At 46.4% G+C, this 26337-nt stretch overlaps 1 protein-coding gene across 3 annotated transcripts in view; it reads right to left on the reverse strand.

Moving 5' to 3' along the window:
* Positions 1-26337, reverse strand: part of OXCT1 (3-oxoacid CoA-transferase 1) — a 1005602-nt gene that overhangs the window by 806569 nt on the left and 172696 nt on the right. For all 3 annotated transcript variants that reach the window (XM_069627204.1, XM_069627203.1, XM_069627202.1), the window contains one exon: positions 14202-14292. Coding sequence is in view for 2 of the 3 variants with exons in the window: in XM_069627203.1 (XP_069483304.1) it covers positions 14202-14292 (91 nt within the window). In the remaining variant the exon portion in view is untranslated. The remainder of the gene's footprint in view (positions 1-14201; positions 14293-26337) is intronic.

The following is a 26337-nucleotide window of genomic DNA, read 5'->3' on the forward strand; positions in this document are numbered from 1 at the left end:
ATCAACCCCACTAACTACAATACATGGACTCTACAGAGCCTGGGTGCTGAGCATGGAAGTGAAACTGACTCAAATTGAATCTCCGTAACCCGATCCAACCACAGTGCCGGAAAGCGGGGACACCAACACTGGAAGACTGTGCAATGATAAGAGCTGATAAGTGACCCGCAAGCCGGCAGCAACAACGTTGGGACCTTGAGCTATTCCTGTTATGATTGTGATGGGCACAGGCGAGCAGGCTCCCGGCATAGTGAGGAGGTGACTCCTGGTGGACAATGTGGAATAGTGGTGGGACACACCGTGCGAAACCCGAAGACAGTTGAAAGACTGCGGAAGAACACTGACCGGATCACGGCTTGTGCACCAGACCCAGAGTGAATAATACAACAGAAATGTTGGTAAGAGAGAGCAAGGTCAAAACCAAACAGCCCACAATGGATATTTTTGCTAAGTCGCAGCAGTCGCCCATCACCCCAACGCAAAGTGTGGCTATTGCATCCGCTGGAACGACAGCGCCAAGTGAAAATCAAATGAGTTTAATGGCCATAACGGAACTGAAAGCCTCGTGGGGGATGACGATGGCAGAATTAAGGACTGCACTTGAAACGAAAATAGATGCGGTTGGAGTGGAGGTCAATCTACTATGGCAAGATGTAAGAGCGTTGGCTGGGAGGACCAGTGGCCTGGAGAGTGCTCTGAAAATTAATACAGATATTAGCAAGGACAACGCCAAGGCAGTCCACATACTGAAGCAGCAGGTAGCCAACCTGGAGAATCGAGCAGAGGAGGCGGAAGGGAGAGCGAGACGCAACAATATACGCGTGGTTGGTCTGCCGGAAGGGGAAGAAGGTCAAGACCCCACAAACTATGTGGAAAACATGATCATGCAAGAGATAGGTGTAAACAAGCTCTCCCAAGGATTTGCGGTTGAATGTGCGCACTGGGCCTTGATGAGGAAACCGCAACCTGGAGCCCCTCTGAGAGCAATTATAGCGAAGAGCCTGAATTATAGGGACAGGGAAAAGATCTTGGAGTTCTTCAGGAAAGGAGGGACAATAAAGAGCATCTGCGACCGTCACCGTATATCCTGATTATACTATGCTAGTCCAGAGAAAAAGCTATAGTTATGTAGCGATCAAGAGGAGACGGCGCACAGCTGGATGACAATGCATTACTTACCGTAAAAGCATTTCTGATGGTTGTATCTGCTTAGATTCACATGCTGTGCATTGGTCCGACATCCAGTGGTCACTGCGGAGTATTGCATTTTGTTTTTCGTAGTCGGAAAGGGGACGTCGACAAGGCGTGTCTGTAACAATATCCCTATAGTGACGTGCGTTGTACCCACAATCCCTCACGCGTCGAGGTCCCTCTGTTTGTATTTTTTCTGCCCTGAGGGAGCCTTCTATACGTGAGTGAGTACAGAAAAGAGAGAGATGTAGAAGATGTCTATGTTCCTTTCATCCGAGCGGGGAGGAAGGGTGGGCGCATGTGAATCTAAGCAGATACAACCATCAGAAATGCTTTTACGGTAAGTAATGCATTGTCTTCTGATGTTTGTTAATCTGCTGTGCATAGACTAGCAAGCAGTACCAGGAGTTGGCGGTGGGTTATGAGAAGGAACAGTAGAGAAAAGATGTCTTAATACTGCCTGTCCCACCTGGGAGTCAGATCTAGAGTGTGCATCTAGACAGTAGTGTTTTGTAAAGGTGTGCACAGAACTCCAGGTAGCCGCTTTGCAGATGGAATCAAGGGGAACATTTGCAATGAACGCTATGGAAGCCCCAGTGCCTCGAGTGGAATGTGCTCTTGGCTTGAAGGGTAGTTCTCTCTTAGCAAGAGTGTAACAGAGAGTGATGCATTGAACAATCCATCTAGATATAGTGGACTTTGAGACTGCATCTCCTTCTCTTCCTGCTGCCACCGAGACAAAGAACTGATTAGTCTTTCTCAGAGGTCTGGTTCTTTCCATGTAGAACATGACAGCTCTGCGTACATCTAGTGTATGCAGACTTTTTTCTCCCAAGCTGGAAGGGTTTTGAAAGAACGTTGGTAGTTCTATTGACTGGTTTACAGGGAATTTCGAGATTAATTTTGGTGCAAAACTTGGGTGTGTGCGTAGAACCACCTTATCCCTGTGAACTGTTACGAAGGGGTCTAGAACAGAAAGAGCCTGTAGTTCACTTACTCTCCTAATGGAGGTGATAGCTATTAGAAAAGCAGTCTTAAGAGTGAGGTCTTTAAGAGTTGCCTTGTGCAAGGGTTCAAAAGGAGGGCCCATGAGTCTAGAAAGTACCACATTTAAGTCCCATCCGGGAGCTGGGTTAGCTATCGGAGGGTGTATTCTCTTTACCCCCTCCAGGCCTTGATAACTGGTATCTACCACCACGACACTAAGTTGGGAAGTGGTGTATGCAGAAAGTGCCGCCAGGTGGACTGGTTGATGCTCTTACCTCTGCACCAGATGACAAATCTTTTCCACTTGCTAGAATAGCAGTGGCGAGTATTAGGTTTTTTGGCTTCCCTGAGGATGTCCATACATCTCTGCGGGAGTTGTAGATGTCCAAATTCTATGATCTCAGGAGCCAGGCTGCTAAATTCATGGTCTGAGGGCATGGATGCAGAGTCCTGCCCTTGTCCTGCGACAGCATGTTGTACGGGCAGGGAAGCTTCACTGGGGGAAGATAGGGACATCTCCATCTAGTGAGCGAACCATGGCTGCCGGGCCCACATTGGGGCCACTAGTATCATGGTAACCTGCTCCTGGTGCATCTTGTGCACCGCCTTGTTGAGAAGGGGAGTCGGGGGAAAGGCGTAAACAAATTTCCCTGACCATTGAATCGACAGACCGTTCCCCTTGGACTGGTTCTGGGGGTACCTGGAGGAGTAACATTGGCATTGTGAGTTCTCCAGAGTTGCGAACAGGTCTATTTCCGGGAATCCCCATTGCGTGAAGACGTCTAAGATGATGTCTTCGTGCAATCGCCATTCGTACTCTTCGGGCAGGGGCAAGTCTCTGCTGAGTTTGTCTGCTAGCAGATTGAGTTTCCCTGGTACGTGTTGTGACAGTAGGAACATGTTGTGTCTGAGAGCCCACTTCCATATATTCTGAGACAGCTTGGACAGTCCTGGAGAGTGGGTGCCCCCCTGCTTCAATGTCTTTCCTTGTAGGTGTTCCTGGAAGCCTTTTAGTGCTTTGAACACCGCCAGTAGCTCCAGTAGGTTTATGTGCTTGGATGCTACGTTCGGAGTCCACACTCCGTGAGCAGTCTGATGGGATAGGTGAGCCCCCCATCCTGTGAGGGATGCGTCCGTGGTTAGAGTGGCCTCCACCGCGGGTGTGGCAAAGGGTTTCCCTATTATCAGGTTTTCCTTTGTCCACGACCGTAGCGAGAGAACCAAGGCTTGCGAGACCACCACTAGATCGTCCCATTGTCCGCTGGCCTGACACCACTTGCTGTTGAGCCACTCTTGCATTGGGCGCATGCGCAGGCGCGCGTGACGTACCAAATAAATACACGACGCCATCATACCTAGCAATTGCATCGCTTTGCGCACCATCACCTCTCGACCTGCCACATATTGGGGGATCTGAAACAGCATGTTTTGGACCCTCTCGTTGGAGGGGAAGACAAGGCCGTCCTTTGTTCGAATTAGAGCCCCTAGGAATTGTTTGACTTGGCTGGGGTCTAAGCTGGACTTCTTCTCGTTGATGGAGAAGCCCAGTTGGAACAAAAGGTCTACAGTCTTTTGGGTGTTTGAGAAGCATGTCTCGTAAGAATCCCCTGTTATGAGCCAGTCGTCGAGGTAAGGGTATACTGGGATGGATAACCTGCGCAGGTGGGCCGCTGCCACTGCCAAGTAGTTTTGTGAATACCCTTGGTGCAGATGCTATGCCGAAGGGTAGCACTCTGAACTGGTAGTGTTTGCTCTCTATCATGAACCTGAGGTATTTCCTGTGCGCTGGCAACATTAAAATATGAAAGTCCAGAACATCTTTCATGTCCAGTGTTGTCATGTAATCTCCCTGTGATAGCAGTGGGATTACTTCCTGTAAGGTCACCATACGAAACGTCTGGGGTTAGACAAACTTGTTCGCTGGGCGCAGATCTAATACAGGGCGCATGGTTAGATCCTTTTTGGGTACAAGGAAGTACACTGAATAAATACCTTCCATTACCTGAGATAGAGGCACGACCTCTATTGCTCCTTTTTCCAGCAGTTGGTCCACTTCTTGGAGAAGGATGGCGAGGTGTTCTGGTGTCATGCGGCGTCCCCTCGGGGGTCTGTATGTTGGGGAACTGTTGAACTCTATACAGTAGCCGCGGGCTACGGTGGAAAGTACCCAGCGGTCTGATGTTATTCCCTCCCATGCTGGAAGAAAGGATGTTAACCGGCCCCCGACCGGCGTTGCATGGGAGGGGATGTGAATGTTCGCGTCACTTGGAGGTGTTGTTGGCTTGGGAGCCTCTGGGGGTGGAACCCCGGCCTCTTCCCTTGCCACGACGTTGCCCCTCTGATTGTACTGGCCGCTATTACTTTGGTAGTTGCTGGCAGAGTACTGTTGCTGTTGGTTTTGTTGCTGGCATTGTCCACGAAAAAAGCGCTTATTACCAAATCCCCGCCTATTAGGGGGTTTAGAAATTTGGTCTAAGGTCTTTATTGTATCAAATTCTTTCTTCGCGTTCTCCAGCGCGTCATCCACTGCTCTCCCAAAGAGGTTGGACTCCTCTATGGATTTATTAATAAGGGACGCTTGTGTTTCCGCCTTAAATCCGGAATTGCGAAGCCAGACGTGACGCTTCAGTAAAATTCCTTGTACCAAAGTGCGGCCAGCCGTCTCTGCTGCATCAAGGGTATTTTTGACAATGCTTTGATTGACCAGAGAGCCCTCGTTAACTGTAGCCAGTAAACGAGTCTTTAGGGGTTCGGGAGCTTCTTCGATGTCCTGTCTGAGCTTAGCCCATTGAGCATCGGCATAGCTTGCCAATAGGGTTATTATTGGCGATTCTGGTAGAGAATGCTGCCGAGGTAGTGATTCTCTTGGCTAGGGCATACAGCTTCTTCCCCTGTTTATCTGGGGGTGCCTCGCTAGTAGATAGTGGGACTCCTGCCCTTTTCCTGGTGTTGGTCATGACCAGGGAGTCCGGGATTGAGTGACCCTTAATATATAACGGGTCTGATTGGGAGGGAGAGAACAGTTTCTCAATCCTCGGATTGACCACTCTCACCAATCCAGGAGTGGAAAGAGAAGGTGTAATACGTCTCTTAACTGAGGCGAGGATAGGTATAACCTGGCTAGTGGGGGGTTTTCCTTTGATAATCCTCTCCACAAAATTGGTGTCTGGGGTGACGTCCCCAGTTTCGATTTTGAAATGTGCTGCTGCCTTCTTCAGCAGTGCATTGAAGGTGGGTTGATCATCGACAGGCGAAGGGTTCTTGACTGGTGTAGTTTCAGTAGACCCGATGACTATACTGCTACTGCCTGTGTCAGTCGACCTAGCCGGTGACTGCCAGGGATTTTGGTCGCCCTCGCCTGTGTCTTCCTGGAATCCTTCCTCACATAGGTCCGTTTCCTCGTGAAAACCTTCCTCTTCTTGTTGGTCCTCAACATAGGTGAACTCATCTTCCTCTTGGAAGAAGGTGTCTTCCTCAGTGGGATTGAAAGAGTTTATGTCCTCCTGTATGGGGTTATAAAACTTCTGGTATTTAGTCCCTGGACTCTCAAGGGGTGCCTCCCTTGGTCTCTTGGGTGCCCTGTCTTCTGGGATGGACATGAACCTATCTAGTTTGTCCATACAGGTCTGGAACCTTTCAAAGGTCCACTGAGGTCGGCCAGGACGGTCTGGGAAAGAAAAGGGGGTTTCTTCCTCCTGTAATTGCCTGGTTCTGTCCCATAACGTCGAAGAAAATGAGCCTTCGCCTTCTGAATAGCCTTCTTGCTGGCTAGGGCCTTCGGTCGGCGTCGGGAACTGGCCTGATCTGCTTTCCGGCACCTTCGGCGTATCTTTGGCCTTGTGCGCGGTTCTCGGCGTTTCACTCGCCGTACGTCTTTGGCCGTCCTTAGATGCTATGCGCACGAGGCTTTCGGCGATCATTCTCTCTTCCGAGGGATCGGTCGCCGTCGAGCCTTTGCTCGTCGAGTCCTTGGTCGTCGAGTCCTTGTTGGCAACGTGAGTGCTCTTGCGATGCGCGTCGCCGGAAATTTTGGTGTTAGCGCCCTTATTTTTAGAGTGCCCAGTCACCTGTCGCGGAAGCGGTGGCGGGGAGGGCTGACGACCCTTAAGGTCGGTGGAAGACTTTGGTGGGCCCGGCGTCCCCGTTGGCGCTATGGCTGTCTTCATCTTCGACGAATGTGTGCCTGGGGGTATGCGCTTTGGTGTTTTTCTGTGTGCGTCCTTGTCGCCGGGGTGTTCATCCCCATAAGCTGGGCGTGAGCCGGGCTTGTCGGGGCCGGGGACGGATGACGAGGAGCGTGAGCGCTCCTTTGAGAGGTCTACAGCCTCTGTTACGGGGGCCGTGTAGTCACTGTCCTCGTCGCACTCGGCGGCGGCAGCGGGCGAGGAGTCAGGCCTAGACATGGCGTAGGCCGCCCACCTTTTGACCCTGCGGTCCTTTAGAGTTTTGGGCTTTAGTAATTTACAGGCCGCACAGCCGTCCTCCTGGCGATCGAGGGGTAAGCAACGGTTGCACCGTTTGTGCTTATCCTTCCAGGTATATTTACCCTTGCAAAGCGGGCAAACCTAAATGGCGTCCTCTCCATAGCTGAGGGTAATTGGTGTTACTACGACCTCGAAAAAGAGGGAGGGGAAAGAGAAAGGCATTCTTAAAGAAAAGAAAGAAAGACCACAAAGCCCCACTCTCCCTACTGTGTATGGCCAGCGAGGCCAGGCCACGTGTTCGGCAGCGCCGAAGGATCTCCTCCGCTCGTCCTTCCGTCGAAGATCTTGCTCGTCGGAGAAACGGCTCTGCGTCGAGGGAGGGATCTAAGTTATTGATATTAATAACAAACGACCAAAGGTCGAAGAAACTATTTGGCAATGTCTCTCGAGGAGGTCCGCATAAAGGCGACCAGTATCTGGGCGGAAAAAAACAATCTGAGGGACCTCGACGCGTGAGGGATTGTGGGTACAACGCACCTCACTATAGGGATAGTGTTACAGACACACCTTGTCGACGTCCCCTTTTCGACTACGAAAAACAAAATGCAATACTCCGCAGTGACCACTGGATGTCGGACCTATGCACAGCATGTGATTCTAAGCAGATTAACAAACATCAGAATTAAATATATGCTGATGTACCCCGCAAAACTCAAGATTCTCCACAAAGAGAAAGTGCACTTTGATACCCCAGAAGACGCAGCAACGTGGCTGGATGCACATGGCTGTCCGGAGCAGTATGAGGAGCAGGGTGTCATGATGCCTACTCCCGGAGCACCAGGCCAGGCCCAGCACCCCCGGGAGCAGGCATCACGCTCCCGGGTAAAAGCCCAGCGGCCCTTTATAGGGGCTCTTTGGACTCTGTCCTGGCGCCATTGGCGCCAGGCTCATGTTGGACATCAGTCCTGGCGCCATAGGCGCCAGGCTCATAAGGGGAAGTGTTTGGTGCACTTACCTGAAGCAGACCATGCTGCACACTCACCTGATGCAGACCATGCTGCATGAAGAACCAAGCCAAATGAGGCTTAGGAGGGACTATTTTTCTGAAGGAACTATTTTGTTACTTGGGTGGGGCTGTGGAAGAATACTCACCTGGAACTTCTTCCAAAGCTATTTAAGCCACGCCCGGACAGCCACACGTGCTTCGCGTTGTTCTGCATCCCAGCAGCTGAACGCTCACTGTGTCTGCTCCTGCACCTGGATTCCAGCCACGCCCGCCTCGAACCTGGAACACCTGTAAGGGAATAAGAGAAGAGAAAGGTGAAATCCAAGAACTTATTCAACCTTCTTACCTGCATCCGGAATCTTCACGCCAGCATTCCTGAAAGAAGACTTCCATTTAAAAGCACTGCGTTGCTCGCTGCAGCGCCGCGCTTCACTCACCTGTTCCCGAGACGCCGCCCGGCTCCATCGCGGCTCTCAGCACCGGTCGCCACATCTCTGCACCTAGGGGAGAGAAGAAGAGACAAAAGGTGAGCAAGGGAACACAAGAGGAAAGCCGAATTTTCAGCCATATTACTTACCGGCTTTTCTTGGTGAACCATTCTACATCTCGGGTCGGCGCCGCATCTTTGGCAGGTACCGCACCCCGGCCCCTATGGGGAAAGGACAAAAGACATTACTGGGAAATTACAAAGACATTTAGAGGGGTCGCCCTCATCACTAACTCACCTGATTTTACCACCGGCAATTTAACCCCTCAATGCATCGCCTTTGTTCTGCACCTGAAATAAAGGACAGAAAAAACAACATAAAAGGAGGCTCACACTTGAACTTTTGCATCTTCATACTTACGGCGTATCTCCTCAGAAAAGTCAAGTGGATGTGCCAGCGCCATTCTGAAAACCAGTGAAGTAACTGGACGAACGCGCGTCCCTGCACCAGAAGCAGGATGGAGAGTTCATCCTTCCAAACCATAAGGTGAGCTTAAACCGGGGGTTTTGGAGGAAGTCAGAGAAGAACAAAGGGGGACGGGGGGGTAGCAAGCACACTATTCAGCAGACAGTTAATCGCCTTTCTCATCTGCAGAAGGATATTCCTACGGGCCAGACAAGCAAAATTTGGGGGTCCTGTTCAATCGGTGGTCCGAATTCTGCGTATCACGCTTGAAGAGGCCACAGCAACCCAGACCAGACCAGCGCCTCCGTGGGAGCCAGGTGAGCGTTACAGAGGATGAGGAGCAGGGTCCCGAGAGAAACGATAAGTGACCTAGCAGCTATGCATGTTGAGAGAAAGGAGTGGGCTGGTGGGCTGCTGCATTATGAGACATTTAAACATGTTGGACTGGAATATAGAATATGTAACGAACGAACGATAGTGGAAGGTGCGATTAGCTTGATTTTTGAATAAGCAGCAAAGGGACGGAAACAGCCTACCCCCGAAAGTTAGATTAGGAGGACCGCCATTAGGGCGACATCTCCCTGCTGAGCCACAAGTAAGGCAACAGCTGGAAAGGGCTAGATGCGGGAGTGCCTGAGATCCAGGAATGGAGCTGGGCAACAGTTTGGGAGGCGGGGTGAGTTGGGGCAAAGGAGGGAGGGAGAAAGAGGGAGAGTTGGGGAAAAGTTGGGGAGTGTGATGGGTTGGGAAGGGATGAGAGTGGGAGGGGGCGGGGTGTTGGGAAAGAGTTAGTAGTTAGGAAAAGTTTGCATTCGGGAGCAAGCCTACATGAAAAAAGGGAAGAACTGAGACCTGATAGACCTCGTGGGCACTTCTGGAAGGTGGAGAGAGACCCGGATAGGTTATGGGAGTCCTTAAAGTAGTTACCTGGAATGTAAGAGGGCCCCAAAGCTACTTAAAACGAAATAAAGTTATGTTGTAGTTACGCAGGCAGAACATAGACATAGCCTTGCTGCAAGAGACTCAACTTATGCAAGAAAAACTAGAGGTAGTCTGGAAGAAGTGGAGAGGGACTGTTGTGGGGGCAACATACTCGGCTTATGTAAGAGGGGTAATCACCTGGGTGGCACCGCATGTACCGTTTCAGCTACTGCATTCCTTAGTTGAACCAGATGGAAGGATGGTAATATTAAAGAGATTGGTGGAAAACAAGGAGATATGCATTATAAATACATATGCCCCGAATCGAGATGCAGTGGCATACTTCAGAACCCTATACAACAACCTCTGCGTGAGCCTGGGAGGGGCAGTGATTTGGGGAGGAGATTTCAATTGCGTACTGAACCCGAAAATAGATAGATCGGATTCCAAAATAGATAGGCCGACCCCAGCAGCCAGGATACTGCAGTCCCTGTTAACAAACTTTGGGTTAGAGGACGCGTGGAGATCACACTATCCGCAAGATCGACAATATCCGCATTACTCAGCCCCCCAGAATCTACATACCAGATTGGGTTATGCATTTGTTACGCATGAGCTAACGGCAGAAATAATACAGATAGAATACAAAGCGCGGGTCCTATCGGACCATTCGCCGCTGATATTGATATGGCAGTATCGACCTCCAAGAGCAAAAATACCGAAATGGCGCCTCCGAGCAGAGGCGCTAAAGGACAACATTTGGGGAGGACATGAAAGAAGAAATAATAAGCTATTTTGAGACCAATACAGGCAGTGTGGAGTCGGCGTGCATTCTCTGGGAAGCCTTTAAAGTAGTGATGAGGGGCATAGCAATAGCCAAGTCCAAAGGGCTACAAGGAGGGATTTTGGTGGGACTACAAGAAGCGGAAACAGAGTTAGAAAAGGCAACGAAAAGGGGAGATAGCTCCAAAGACGATAATGAAGTAATATTTAGGCTTCAGCAGAAATGTGCAGGATTCTGGGAAAGGCTGTGTAATTTAAACTATAAAAAATACATAGAGAGACAGCATGCAGGGGGAGATAAACCGGGGAGAGTTCTGGCATGGTTATACAAAAGCGAGACTCCCAGACCAGTAATCAGGACAATAAAGAAAGAGGATGGGAATATAGCAGACACCCAGGAGGAAGTGAACCAAGAACTTGCAAACTATTACCACACCCTGTATGGGGATGAGGAGGAAAGTGACAGCAAGGAAATAAGTGAAATTCTAGAGGATATAGGATTGCCGCAGATTAGCGCTGAAGAGCGAGAGGAGCTAGATGCACCAATCACTCTAGTGTAACGAAGAAGTGGTGAGGCAACTACCCACTAGTAAGACCCCAGGGGCTGATGGACTCCCTAGTGAATTTTACAAGATGTATAAAAACGAGGTACTCCCACCACTTTTAGAAATGCTCAACGAAGCATACGAAGTTGGAAGGCTACCAGTGTCCCTGAGAGAAGCGATAATCATACCGCTCCCCAAGCCTAATAAGCCTGGCTGTGAGTGCGGCTCCTACAGACCCCTTTCGATGCTGAACCAGGACAGTAAAATACTGACAGCGGTCCTGGCGAATAGAATTAGGAGAGTCATTACTAAATTAATACACCCCGACCAAACTGTTTATGTCCCTAACAGAAATATATCCAACAATCTTCGACGACTCCACCAAGTCATTCAATATGCCAACGGAGAGACAAATGAGATGGCAATAGTGTCGCTGGACTCGGTCAAATGGCCATGGCTGATCGTTACTCTGACAAACTATGGAATAGGGCCGGGGTATCTCAAATGGGCCAAATTATTATATAGTGAACCACTGGCCAGAGTGAAGACAGGAACAGTTATATCAGAGAGGTGGCAGCTTAGTGGAGGCACAAGGCAGGGATGCCCATGGTCCCCCATGTTATACATCCTGGCCTTGGACCCTTTGGCAATATACCTAAGGCAGCAATATGACACAGTAGGCATCGTCATTAAAGGGGAACCGCATTTAATTTCCTTGTATGCTGATGATATGCTGTTATATCTGCGTTACCCGGAGGAAAACCTTCAATATGTCCTAGAAGTGCTGGATCGATTTGCAGGGCTTTCGGGCATAGCAGTGAACCCCAAAAAGTCTTATCTATTTCCATTGGGGAGGTATAAAGGGCTTAAGCTGGAGCAATTACTGATCCTCCAGATACCATGGGAAGTCAGCACGTTCCGATATCTTGAGATATATATATACCATACGGTAGAAGCAGAGCACCGACATAATACTGAGAAAGCTGTACGGAATATTGAAAACAGCATGAGATTTTAGGTTAAGCTTCCCTTGGCGATGATGGGAAGAGGAGCAATGCTTAAAATGGTGGCCCTGCCAAGATTGTTGCACTACTTTGGGAATATCCCACACTTGATACCTAAGCGATTCTTTGTCAAGCTGTATAGCTGTACAGCAGTATATGCAGGGAATTCCTTTGGCAAAGGACTAGGAACAGGGTGGCCCTTTGGAAGCTGCAAAACCCACACGAGAAAGGGGGCATAAAACTACCAAATTATGAGATTTATTCTATAGCAAGCCAACTTCAGTATGTAGCTAAATGGCTTTCCAAGGAGCCAACCTCAGAATCCAGATTATTCCAACAGGATTACGCCCCATTTTTTGTGGTTGCTGTGGTTGCCTAAATCGGACATGGAAGGGCGCCGGAGAATGATGGCACTTGGGTGGGAAATATGGCAAAGAGCCTGCAAGATGGTGGTGAAAGAAAAGCAACTAAGATTAATGATCAGGAAGCATTGGGAGCCTGTGGGAATAGCAACTTTAGGAGATATATGGCAAGAAGGGAATTTAAGGGATTTCGAGGGGTTGGTGGAAGAAACGGGGGTACATGTAGGACAATATATTACATATCACAGGGTGGTGCAGCGGATTAAAGAGACGTGGTCTGAAGAAATATTAGCGAGTGAACCAGATACCGCCATAGACACAATATACAATATAGCAGAGGGGGGCACGAAATATCAAGAATATATGAGCTGATGATGACCAAAGTGGGAAAGGAGGTGGTACAACTTAGAAAAGACTGGGAAGAAGTAGTGGGGGCCCCAATGAGTGAAGGAGTGTGGGAGCGTGCCCAGGGATATCACAAAAAAGTCTTGAGAAATGCCAGACAACAACAGATACAATAATATATCACCCACAGGGCGTATAGGACGCCGCAAAGGATAGCCAAATTCAAAAACACAGGGCGACAATCATGTCCCAAATGTAACAAAGAATATTGCTGGAATGGTACACATGTTTTGGTCATGCCCAATAATAGAACGCTTTTGGAGAGAAGTAGTGCATAGGATGGAAGACAAAGGGATCAAAATAGAGGTAGATACAGTATGGGCTTGCCTACTGGCAGGGTTCCCTAGACCACAAACTAAAGCACGTGAGTAAATTGAAAGAACCGGTATATGTACTTGCAAAGAGGAAAATTGCAATGGGATGGAAAACATGCCATAGGCTGAGGATAGAAGCGTGGTGGAAGGATCTACAAAAATGGACAGAGGCGCAAACAGTAGTATGGCAAGAGGCAAGTAATCGGGGGGGGGGCAGGAACCTTTATGGCCTGGAAACAACTAATTGCTGAATTATTTGGGCCCATACATGACTGGACTAGTGATCAGGACCCACCGGAAACAATTGATATGGCAACCCTATTGCATGATGAAGAAACAGAACAGGAAGGAAAGTAGGCTTGGGGGTGAAGGGGTGAAACACAGTGTACAGAAATACAATGTTGTATATAAATATTATTATGGACACTGTCATGTTTGGTTTGTGTTGGTTGTTGAAATAAAATCAATAAAAATTAAAATTATGAAATGTTATTTTCAAGTGAAGCTAGCAAGACCCACAGCAGTTTAAAATCACCTGCAGACCATTTTCCCTGGGAAGAGGGCTAGAAAGTTCCCAATATGCAACTATAATTTTAAAGTAGATCCGTGGGTCAAGGCTGTGATGGGTAGCCATTTCCATGGGAGACAGGAAGAGGTGAAGGGCTGAATAATAAAGTTCAGCTGGTCATCTCAAATGCTTCAATCATAATTTTGTGTTGTGGGAATTGGGGGTGGATTGTGACGTCACATTATTGTAATTGAGGGCCGTGTGGGAAGGTTCATGGCCCAATGAACCTGCATCATGTATAGGGTTCTATACGAGTCCAAAGTGCAAGAACCAATCATTTCTGTGTGGGGAGATTATTTCTATGTTGCACAATCACAAATGCTAACTCTTTTACTGTCTATTAAAGTTTTCACTCCGAGGGCAGTTCTTTGACAGCGCCTTTTCATGCAGTTCTGTTCCACGTTCTGTTTGAATTTGCTGTCCCAGCTGCGTCTGAGGCCCTGAATAAAATTGTTACTTCTTGCACCGGTGTGCACTCCTTTTTGACTACTTTTATAATTTTTTGGTGCGTGCTAGAAGGCGATCCCTGATACAGTATAATAATCTTAGAGCAACGTCAAACTCTGCTGCAGACCAATGCGAGTGTTTAAGGACAGTAGTATCTCCACAAAAGAAATGGCATTGTAAACAAGCCAGCCAGATGTGTGTGCACACTGCTGTTTTTGCAACAGGCCTCAACACTTGTCAAGATTGAAAAAAGGGGAACGGATAAAGCAAAAAAACTCTGCATTTTGCTGATACAACAAATCTTTTACAAATACTTGCAGGCACAATATAACATTGATAGCGTTCACTCACCCTGCATTGTTACTGACAGCAGTTAGTCCTTTTACGCCAGTCTTCAATAAGGCTCCTATCAAGTTCTCTGGAATGCCGCACAGCCCAAAGCCTAAGGAGAAATATAACAAGACAAGTATAAGTACTGCAAATGTTTGATAGAAACAAAAAATGAAAACAAGAGTACTTGAAAACAAATGTACTATTTGTCTACAATTAAAATGTTCTCTACTTTCCTACTTAGTATAAACATACTGGTTGGCCGAGAAGGCCTCAATGATTTTGTTTTCCCTCAGGATGATTTTCTATCTCTTAAGGAATGGTACCCGAAGGAATGGTACCCGTTAGTGCTTTCCATTTCTGCTTCAGAGTAAAACACTTGTCGACTGCAAATCTCGATTTAGAACCTAGATGCTAATCAGTCTTAGAAAATATGAACATTCTTGGCCTACCCACTGCTCAGAATTCCTCCACTTCTGAGTGGGAGACCCCCAAGAAGAAGATTCCAAAGATAGATGGAACTGGATGGACACTAAACAGTCACCGATAAAACACAACTACCCCAAGCAACCAAGCTCAGGTACAGCCATATTGTCTCAATTACCTGCTTCCGTATTTTCATCACTACCAGATGTTCTACCATGGAGAACAGCAGACAACAAGTGACTGGAGTTTTCCACAAAAGAAAAACAACAAAGGGTCTTCATGAGACACAGCGGTGCCTTGTGGATTCCTTTGCATCCAAAACGGTTGGCTTCTGCTTGCCAGTGCTCTGTACTGACCCGGATGCTATTCAGCATTGTTGCACAGCCTACTTCAGGTAATAGGATGGTGTGCAAATTTCAGCAATACCAGCCCTGCCCAGATCTACCAAAGATTATCTAACAAAGAAGCAGTCTGCTCTGACACACACTGCCAAAATGAATCACTTCTTTGAAAAATAGGTAGTATGATGGCTCATTAAACTAAACATGGGTGGGACAAAGCCTGATTTGCATCTGCTCTTTTACTTTCTGCAATAGCATGGCAGCCTGAAATAATATGGTATGGAGGGTTGGCCAGAGCAATGCCAGGGGTTATGGTCCATTCATAACCTTTGTCTAGGATGGATAGCTCAGGGGCAACATGCTTGTCTTGCAGCAAGACGACAGAGCACCACAGGTTCGATCCCTGGGTCAGCGCTTAGAGACCTATGGGTATTAAGCACGTTATAAAAAACCTATCATATCAGCCACCAACCTTCAGTTGTACTAATACCGCCTGGAGTGAGAGGAGTATGCTCTAATAGGATTCCTGAGCCTGTTTTATACTACTAACATTGAGATAGAGACAAAGTGTTGACAGTTGAAGATACTCAAAGATTAGTTAATAATCCATCAGTGTACATAAAATAAATTTATTAGTAACAAAAATCATGGCAATTAGACTGTAAAATATACAAAATATACAACATTCTTAAAATAATTACAAGGTACTGGTGAAGGTCCAGTGTATTACTACAATATGCAAAGATGAAAACAGTTGTTATCCGAACATTCATTAGTCGGTTAAGGTCAAAACACAGTACGGTTCGAGTTCAAAATAGCTCAGAACTAGAAGGTCAAGTAGATGTTTTGTACTCGCTTCATCTACTCCCTGTGTGCCACTCGACAGGTTATCGTTTCAACATGTTTGTTATGTTCTATCATATAGTGAACCTTCTTCAAGAGGTTTCACCCAGTTAATTTCCTATTGCTGTAATAGTAACAATCACTCTGTCATTGTGATACTTGTAAGTGCTCTTGGCCGGTCAATGTAAGAAAACAAATGGAATAGTATAAACTATAATTGCTTCTATTCAATCACAGTTCTGGTATTGAACATTGAACCCAAGTGAACGGGTCATTACCTGCACTTGTTCTCTGGGGGCGTACAACACTGCTAACAGTTGTCGGGAGGATTTCACTGTGGTCCTATTGCTTGCCAGCTGCAAATAAAGCATAACAAGATGCTTTCATTGTCGCCGTTCTAGTGCTGCATGTCATTACCCTACTTTATTAGCAGGATCCCTAGCCTCCAACCAATATGTGTAAAGTAGGTTAGATCTTGCCCACCTGTTGGCTGGGTTTGTGGTTTATCTCAATGTTAGTAGTAGAGTGTCAACCCCCCCATCCCCCGGAAATAGAGACAGCCCTTAGTAATTAGCTCTATAAGTGAAAACCAGGATTACTCATGTATTCTGATTATACACAGTGGCATCCGTCACAGGAATTATCATACCCAGTGGGTAATCTAGTGCATGTAGACCTACCAATATTTTACAGAAAGCCAGCAAAATGTCCGAAGAAAGATTAGCATTTAGCTATGACTATGCCGCAGCGCTTATGAAAGCCATCTCCATCTTGAATAATAATGATCTAGGAGAAACAAACCAACAACCAAATGACTGGGACGAACGTATACAGTTAAAGAAACGCCTGATTCGTACCTAACTACACAGAGCGATTATGTAGGAGTACCTAAAGAACAAAATCATTACCACAGGGCTGTTAGTACAAAATGAGCCAAAGTTATTCCTGGACAATGAAAACTTCTGAGTTCAGTGGAGCTACATCGCGAATAGATGAGATAGGGACGGGCTCATCCTCATCGATATGGCCAAAGAAACATTTTGAAACAACTAAGACTCCACATGATCCACCAATCTTTGCATACAAAAAAAGTATGTCTATCAGCAACAGAGTCAGCAGACTACAAACCAACTCCATCCAGACACAAAGTATCACCTCATTATGGGGATGGACCAGCCCACAGGACTACCTCGCTGTGGCAACTGCAGAGTGTGCAAACTTACCAACAAGAGTAAAGAAGTGGACATGGGAACTAATCGTAAATGTTTTCAAACTGCAACACTGACCATGTCATCTATCTCATTAAATGCCCATGTGGCCTACAGTACGTTGGGAAAACCAACAGAAAAATAAAAACAAGGATTATTGAACACTGTAGCTGCCTGCACAATAAAACAGAGAAAGCACCAATGGTGAAACACTTCACTCTGATGAACCATGGCTATGAAGAATTCACATGGACTGTGCTCCAAGTGATCAAAGGGGACAAGACACCACTTATGGAAGAAAGACTATTTAAAAAAGAAACAAGAAATGATTTATATTATGAAAAGTGACAGAGGATTGAACAAAGCCGTAGAATGGCACAAAATAAAGAACTAAGCTCGAAATCCAGAGCTATACTAAAAAGCAGAAATATTTAATATATTTTTTCTATGGGACACCACTGGAGGGTACAAGAATAGATAAAAAACAAAAGTATTTAATGTACTTTGAGAAGATTTCTATTTAAAACGATAGCTCTTTTATAATAACAGTATAATATCTATAGTTCCCTAACAGCAAGTTGCCGTTCCAAGATGGAGTCCGTAAACAGTAAAAACGAACCACACAACTGAAAAGCATTCCCGTTAGCTAGGCGACCGGCTGGCAGTTAGCATAAGAACTGGAATACCAGCGACGCCGCCGCCTCGCTGCATTTGGAAGAGAATCGAAAACTAATTGAGTGGTTCCGAGACGTGTGATCGACACAGCTGATTTTCACAGCATACAGCAACGAGGAGCGCATTTACAAAAGAGGACTATATCGAAGTAAGTTGACAACCGTTGCTATACTAAAATACTTCCGAACGCCCATATTACAGAAAGGACAGGCACTGGCGATTAGGGATTACTTTTCTGTTCACTTTCACAGCTTGGCTGAAATACAGGCGAACCCGTAAATCGAACACAGTGTAGTTCCAAGAACGGGAGAAAGAAAGTAGGTGCCACCACTATGTATACAAGGGAACACACTGCATTTTTGGCTCTATTTCATTATCAAATCGCAATTCAGATAATTTGGGTCCACTGACCGCAGAGATGAGCCTTACGTTCTTTAACAGGGATACTCACTACAGTGAAAGAAGTTATTAAGAACGACACCAGAGAAGTGATCGAGGCCCCTACACAAAGTTTCAGAAGGCAGAACGATTCCATACGTCTTAATAACCAGCAACTGGCGATATAAAATCACAAACCCAGCCAAAAGTTGGGCAAGATCTAACCTACTTTTCATATATGGGTCTGAGGCTAGGGATCCTGCTAGTAAAGTAGGGTAATGACACGCAGCACTAGAAAGGCGACAATGAAAGCATATGTTTATGCTTTATTTGCAGCTGACAAGCAATAGGACCACAGTGAAGACCTTCCGACAACGGTTATCAGCGTTGAGGGCACCCACAGAACAAGTGCAGGTAATGACCCGTTCACTTAGGTTCAATGTTCAATACCAGAACTGTAATAGAATAGAAGCAATTATAGCTTGTACTATTCCATTAGTTTTTTTTACATTGACAGGCCAAGAGCACTTACAAGTATCACAAGAACAGAGTGATTGTTACTATTCAGTAATAGGAGATTAACTGGGTGAAACCTCCTGAAGAATGTTCACTATATGATAGAAAAGAACAGAAACATGAATAAACTGTGGAGAGGCACGGAGGGAGTATATAAAGAGAGTACAAAACAGCTATATGACCTTCTAGTTCTGAGCTATTCTTAACTCAAACCATACTGCGTTTTGACCTTAACCAACTAATGAATGTTCGGATAACAACTGTTTCCACCTTTGCATATTGTAGTAATACATTGGACCTTCACCAGTACCTTCTAATTATTTTAAGAATTTTGTATATTTTGTATATTTTACAGTCGAAATTGCCATGATTTTTGTTACTTAAACATTTAGTTTATGTATACTGAGTATCTTGAACTGTCAACACTGGCTCTATCTCAATGTTAGTAGTAGAGTAGAGTGTCAACCCCCTTACCCCCCCGTATATAGATAGAGACATAACTTCGTAATTAGCTCTATAAGTGCAAACCGGAATCCTCACATATTCTGATTCCTGAGCCTGCTATGCCATGGCAGGCTGAAATGCAATGGTCTGGAAATTTGCCTAGGAGCCAGTGCTGGAAATTGACAAAATGTACTGGGGGAACTCTAATACCCCCCATGCCCCTCATTTCCTCTGTCAACTAGTCACCCTGACAGTAAAAGCTGTGCAAAGCATGAGCCATATATACAGCTTTGGACGGTTTCATTGTTTGAGTTTGGGCTGTTGAGCAAAGGACTAATTTGCAGATGCAGTCTGTGAAGTTGTTGCATATTGTGTCCCAGCTGCACGCATAGAAATACTGTGGCATTTTGTCTCTGTGTGCAGCTGAGCAGTGAGGTGCAACGAGCGCAGTAACCCATACCCCCCACACCTCAAGTTGAGGAAGCTCCCTGCTCCTCACTGCCGCTCGCAGCAGACATGGTGATACTGAGCACAATGTGTTTTAGACAAACTGTTGAAGAGATTGCTGGCAGTTAGGGGCAGAAAGCTTCCTCAACTTGGGGGGTGGGGGGTCCGGTTGGGCCTCGTGTCTACACAGAACGATGCTCTGGCAAGACTGTTCCGGCTCATTTCCTCCCATGACTAGAGCAATGACAAACATTAGGATTAATTCTAAACCTTCCAGCCATGAATCTTCTGGTGTGCCAACTACAAACTCCAGTCTACTCGAAAGGAGATCATGCAATAGTTAAAGAATAAATCACTTGGCATCAAACCCCCACCACAAAGACCCTATAGTACTCCTGGAAGCAAACCAATTCGGCAAATGACATGCTTTGGCCGTTCAAAATGACATTAGATGCACTATATAAGAACCAGTTTTAAAGGTATAAATAATCGCTCATTGCCTAGGACAGAGGAAAAGGAGGCACCCATGGAATGCAGGGGTGCTTGTTTCTTAAGGGACACAGTAGAGAAGACTGTTGCGAGAAGCAGGCGTTGCAAAGTGGAGAAAGATAAAGAGTGTGTGCCACACAGAAGATGGGTGCTTATCACAAAGGGGAGGACAGTGGTTTGTCAGAACGAGCAGTGACATCACTAGAAATCCATATTAGGGGGAGGTAAACCGGTGGGGTGGGAGGTGGCACAAATACAACAAGGTGGGGCGCGGTGGTGTCCCATCAAATAAGGGTCATCAGGCCAAACTGGTTTAAGTAAGCTTATATTTTACCAAGCTGGTTAAAGAAAGTGACACTAAGCATGTTCAGAGTAGGTTTAATGCAGTGCAAGTTTGGCATCAAGTTAACATACATCCTAAAAATTGAAGTCATGTTCTAGAGTTGCAAAAATACCCTTGTACTCCGCAAGACAGTGCATTCTTTTAACTCAAGCGGACATCACTCCCAGCACAGCTTCAAATACCGTGTAGTTAGAGGTGGTATTTAGCTGAAGAGACATACCTTCCATCTCAGCTTTAAATAACAGCCAGTCAAATAGAGTCAGTATAACAGAACCGATATCACTCATAACTCAGTTTCAAATAATAGTCAAGGACACTGTTTAACAGATGAAATATCACATAAAACGAGCCAGGTACAGGGGGGAAGTAGGCAACTGCTCCCTTGGTTCTTTAGCAGTCGTTGCAGGAATCTCGCTTTGCCACCATAGAATTGATTATAGTTTGCAGTTTCTGGATGTACATCCCAGTGGTGTTTGGTGAATTTATTTTAATTGGAGAGGCAAAAATATTTATCGTAAATATGTAACGAGGGAGCCCGAACTAATAGAGAGGTGTTGGGTGGGATTCCCCCCTGTTACCCTCTCCCCCTACCCCTCCGTGAGAACATTTGAAATAATGGCTTAAAATCGTGCATTTTACAGCACACTTTTTATTTGCAAAATGGGGTAAAATGTCAAACAGTTTGCAATTGGTTTTGTAGGGAACCCCAATCTTATGTTTGCTCATAATATATGCCTGTATAAAAAAGAGTTCATGCTGGCTGTGTCAATACCTTTCCATGCTAGCTCCACCCTTACATGCCAGTATTACCATATAAGCACAAATTTGGGTTTGCTTTGCGCATAATGCCAGTAAATCTACTATAAGAAAACATGTCCAGGCTTGTTCTGACCAAATATGCCAGTATCTCCACGTAAGAACATACTCCAGTTGGCTTTAAAATGAAAAATGCTGTGACACAATATGAAAACATGCCCAAACTGGCTGCATCAAAATGCCCATCTAGCCACGTAATATCATGCATCATGCTTGCTTTATCAAGGATGTCCAATACAACATATCATTCCACAGTAAGCAATGGCTAGACTGGGTGCTTTAAAATGTCGGTTTAGCTACATAATAGCAATTACTACAATTATTCTTTTATAACGCACTTAATACCGGAGACCAGTTTCTACACGCAAGGCCGTGATTCTAACTGTGTTTCCCCTGAGCTATCCTCCCGGCCTGATCATGCATGCTTTATCATAGATGCTCAGTAACAGATGTCATGCCTGCCCTCTGGGCCCCTTAGCACCTCACACAGACACATCATGATTACGTGTGGATGCGAGGTGCTGGGGGCCCAAGGGGAAGGCATGGTATTTTTTACAAGGCATCTACCATAGATGCTGTGAGAAAACTGAAGGCGCTCTCACAACTACCCCCCAGGGTACTTCCCTCAGCCTTCATGGGCTACTTTGATTCAGGCCCTATATTTCCCTGTAAGTACGCCCCAAGTACTGAGAAGAGGAAGAACTACCTAGGAGTAATATACACTTCCTATTACAAACACCACTTTAGTACTGAGACGATGAAGAGGGGTATGAAGGCATCCAATACTGAAGGTCAGGCATGTCTCATTGATTGGGTACATTATGGTCAAGCAAGACAAGCCAACGACTCACACCGGAGGCCCCTTTATAGGGCTCAGGTGTATAAAGGGAGGCGACCCAAGCAAGCAGAGAGGAGAATAGCCGTGGTGGAGGTCTGAATGCCGCCAACAATCCCCGAGGACCTGCAGGACTCGGAGTGAACAAGTCGCGTGGTGGTTGCAGGACTTGGAGCCCTCGAACCAGAAAGCGGGCAGCTGGAGCTGCCAAACAGCAGAGAGGCAGTCTGCATCCAGTTGGGACGCCGACGTGTGCAGAGAAATGCCCAGCCAGTACGCAGAGCCCAGGCGGTCTGCTTCCTGGCTACAGAGGTGGTCAGTGGAAGCAGCAGGAACTGCCACTGTGGAGACGCAAAGAGCCCGGTGAGTGTCAGAGGACACAGAAAGACTGGAGTGCTCTGAATGGACCGCATGCAAGTAACGGCCCACAAATCTAAATAAATATGAACTATGTTGAATACCAAACTGAACAGAAAGTATAGTTATTTAATGGAACTAAGTTATATTGAATACCGAATTGAATGGAAAGTGCTATCTGAGTAAAATCACGACATTGAATATGAATGTTTGAAGTTGAACAGTCATATTGAATGTCAAACTGTATGTGAGCAGCACTAAGCAAAATGAAAGCATATGGAGAATTGAACAATCACTTGAGTATTCAAACAAACTATTTGAGAAAGAACCATAAGTCTACGGTAAAGCAAAAGACTGGTGCAGAAGAGGGTTACACTAAACAAAGAATACAATAATGAGAAGTCAGAAGCCTGAGACAGAAGAGCCTGTGAAGAGGCCAAACAAGGCTAAGGAAAGTTATGGTTGCGCAACAAGTGATGGGTGGGGTGTGTGGTCTGACAACAGAGCCTATACTAGGGAGTTCCCCACTATGAAGATTACAAAGAGTCTGAATCAAGTGGTTCCTGGTTGCACGACCAGTGATGGGTGGACCCTATGGGCTGATAACTGCGCCTAGACCAGGAAGCCCTAAATGGTGACAAGCATCAGACCGTGGGAATAAACCACAGAGAACTGTGAATTGAATGCTAAAGCAAGCTGGAAGGTGGGTGAAGTGGACCTACTGTTTTCTTATAGTGAACTGCGCAAGTGAAAGCAGTATAAGTGTTACAGTGAAATCTTCGGGAAGGGAACCTTGAGAAATGAAAGAAGTGAGAAACACTGTCTTGGGGAAGGGAACCTCAAGACCTGGTGGAACATTGGTAAGACGAGCAGCTATTGGAACTGTATTGAACGTAGAACCCAAGCGGAACTGTAAGCGAAGAACCATTGAGACTTTACTTTTGAACACTATTTTGTTAGCTAAGAAGAAGCACACACCCCATGTTTTATAGATGTGAGGGCAAGCATAGGTTTTGACACAGACAGACTTTTGATTTGGACACGGACACAGACTTCCCTTAGTTTTCTTTAGGCAGGAGAAGTCCCTACCTTAGTTATAGGGCAAGTTAGACTTTACACCATCCCGATATTGAAATAAAATGGGTGAAGCCCATGTGTGGAGTCAAGGGCGGTGCTTTTCATTCTGTTTGTGCTGTTGAGCCGCTGTGACTCTGGTGAGATTCTTCATACTTTGTGACTTTTCCAACTGCATTTTTAACACATTGCTGTTGGTGTTGAACGTTTACTGTTGGGCACTATAGACTGGAAAACCAGTGCCTCTGCCTTTAAGGTACACGGAGTGCCTAGCCACGCCCCCCTGGACCCGGATACAAAAAACAGAGCACAGCAACCTTGCGGCGTGGAGCCCGTGTGCGGAGTCGAGGGTGGTGCTTTTCGGTTTGTTTGTGCTGTTGAGCCGCTGTTTGGCTCTGGTTGGCGCAGGGGGTTATTGATTAACATCGCGGAAAACGAGCACAATAAATCCCTGATTTAGTGGTGTGGGGGCGCACTTCAGAAGGTGCAAAAGGAGCAGCGTGTGTGCCGCTTTTAATCCCCACCCCACCTCTACAAAGAGTTTCCATCGAAGCCCGGAAGGAGAAAAGGGCGGAAGCATTCCAAAGTGCTGTTCAGCTGTCGTGCTGGGGCGCTGAGCTGTGGTTGCTGGACTTTAACAGACACGCGCCCGAGAAGTTAGGATTTACATACACTCTCAAAGTAGAACTTGGTGTGAGCGCAAGACTGCGGGTGTCATCTCCTTTGATCCCGCTGCACTAAATCAATAGAACAGACTGGAACAGAAATTGTTAACGGTTCGCCTTATTACAGTGACTGGCTCTGAACGATATATACGCCCTTCCCCCTTTTCCTTTTTATTTTTTTTTTCTCTTTTCTTTTGCACCATAAGGAAAAAAAACATAAGGGCTGTCTACTTGAAGTAAAATTTAGACCATAGTAAAGTGCCCCAAGATACGAACTCTGGCTGGTTGGGTATGGATGGTAAATCTCCCTTATTCTAGGTGAAAGTAGCATCAGGACCCGATAAAAGCTAACGGGAGAGTGGGGAGAAATATTTATTGTGATCAGTTTCTGCTTCTGTGAGCACTGTCTAGACCTTGCCCATTCAAAGAGGTAATGAGATTGAGAAGCACAAAAGAAATGGAGGGAGAGAAAGACGGGTCATACTTGGCGGAGGACCAAGTTGCCGATGTAACCATCAACCAGCAAACTCAAAATAATGTACCCTCAAATACACCAGAACGAATCCAGGTCCAAATACATGGCGAAGAAGTAAATGAAAACATGGCACATATGAGCACAGAAAAAAATCTATGTACTATACTGACAAATAAATGGAAACGGGGATTAGAATACACGATAACAACAAAGAAGATTCAGCAAAAAAATCAAGAACCATTTTGGCAAAAAAAGACACAAGAGCCACAGTGATGCTGAAGGAGAATCACTCATATGCTGGGAAAATCCACGATCCCCCCAAGTTCCACTATCAAGCACAGAAGAACAAGTTACTTTCTTACCTGGTAACGTTCTTTCGATGGGATGGTCCAACGACGTATTCCATATCTCTGACATGTAATCACCACAGCTGTGCTGCTTCGGAAACTTTTTTCGGCGTCTGCGTCCGACGTCGATGCGCCGTCGTCGAGGGCCTCCTCCGACGTCATCCGATGTGATAAGTAGGACGCACGACGCCCGTAGCCTCAGTTGTAGTTTTTTCCCCCAGAACGTGTGACACTAGTCAACTGCCAGTCAGACACAAAGCCTTGCGGAACGTAAGCTGCAATCGCAAAAGAAATTCTGCAGCGGGGAAGGCAGGGCGGGAGCGATATGGAATACGTCGTCGGACCATCCCATCGAAAGAACGTTACCAGGTAAGAAAGTAACTTGTTCTTCGAGGGGATTGGGTCCTCCGACGTATTCCATATCTATGACAGACTCCCAAAGCAGTACCAGAGCAAGGAGGAGGGAAAGAATTTAGAATCAAGATTTAGAATAGCCAATCAAATAGCAGAGCAAAGGACCGCCTTGCCAAAGGCCAGATCCTGTGCTCGGATGGAATCGAGGGAATAGTGACGTACAAATGTATGTACTGAAGCCCAGGTGGCTGCATCACAGATGTTGCGAATATGAACACCCCTCTGCAGGGCAGTAGACGCAGCCATACCCCTGGTAGAATGGGCCCGCAAGCCAGCCGGTGGGTCCTTACCCGCCAAGCGGTAACACTCCGAGATGGCCAAAATAATCCAGCGAGACAAAGTCTGTTTCGTCACAGCTTGCCCCAAACGCTTTCCAGCGTAACCAATAAAGAGTTGATCGTCCACTCTGACCCGGGACATGCGTGAAACATAAAAGCTTAAAGCTCTCCTAGGATCAAGCCTATGGAGCCTCTCCTCTTCCTTACCAGGATGCGGAGGAGGATAGAATGCCGGAAGAACAACCTTCTGGGCCAAATGAAATTCCGTCACTACCTTCGGAAGAAAAGAAGGACAAACTCTAAGGACAACCCTGTCCTTGTGAAATACAGTGAAGGGAGGCTTAACTGAAAGTGCCTGTAACTCACTCACTCTGCGAGCGGAAGTAACCGCAACTAAAAACACAGTTTTCAGAGTTAACAGCCTCAAAGGGCAAGAATGTAAAGGCTCAAACGGAGCACCCATAAGAAACTTAAGAACAAGGTTTAAATCCCAACCGGGCACCAGGAAAGGTGACGGAGGGAACACATTAGTGAGCCCTTTCAGAAACTGTGAAATCAAAGGGATTTTAAAGTAAGAACACTCTTCAGACGAGCGCTTAAAGATGGACAGCGCCGCCAGATAACCTTTAACGGTACCCACTTGCAAGTCCCTGTGGGCCAAAGAAAGTAAAAAGGACAGAACCATGGGGATGTCACATGCAAAAGGATCCACATTCTGAACTCTGCACCAGTCGCAGAACTTACGCCAATGGCAACGGTATAGAGACTTTGTTGCTGGCCTTCGGG

This window comes from Ambystoma mexicanum, chromosome 6p (genome assembly GCF_040938575.1).
Source record: "Ambystoma mexicanum isolate Mex_15411 chromosome 6p, UKY_AmexF1_1, whole genome shotgun sequence".
NCBI lineage: Eukaryota > Metazoa > Chordata > Amphibia > Caudata > Ambystomatidae > Ambystoma > Ambystoma mexicanum.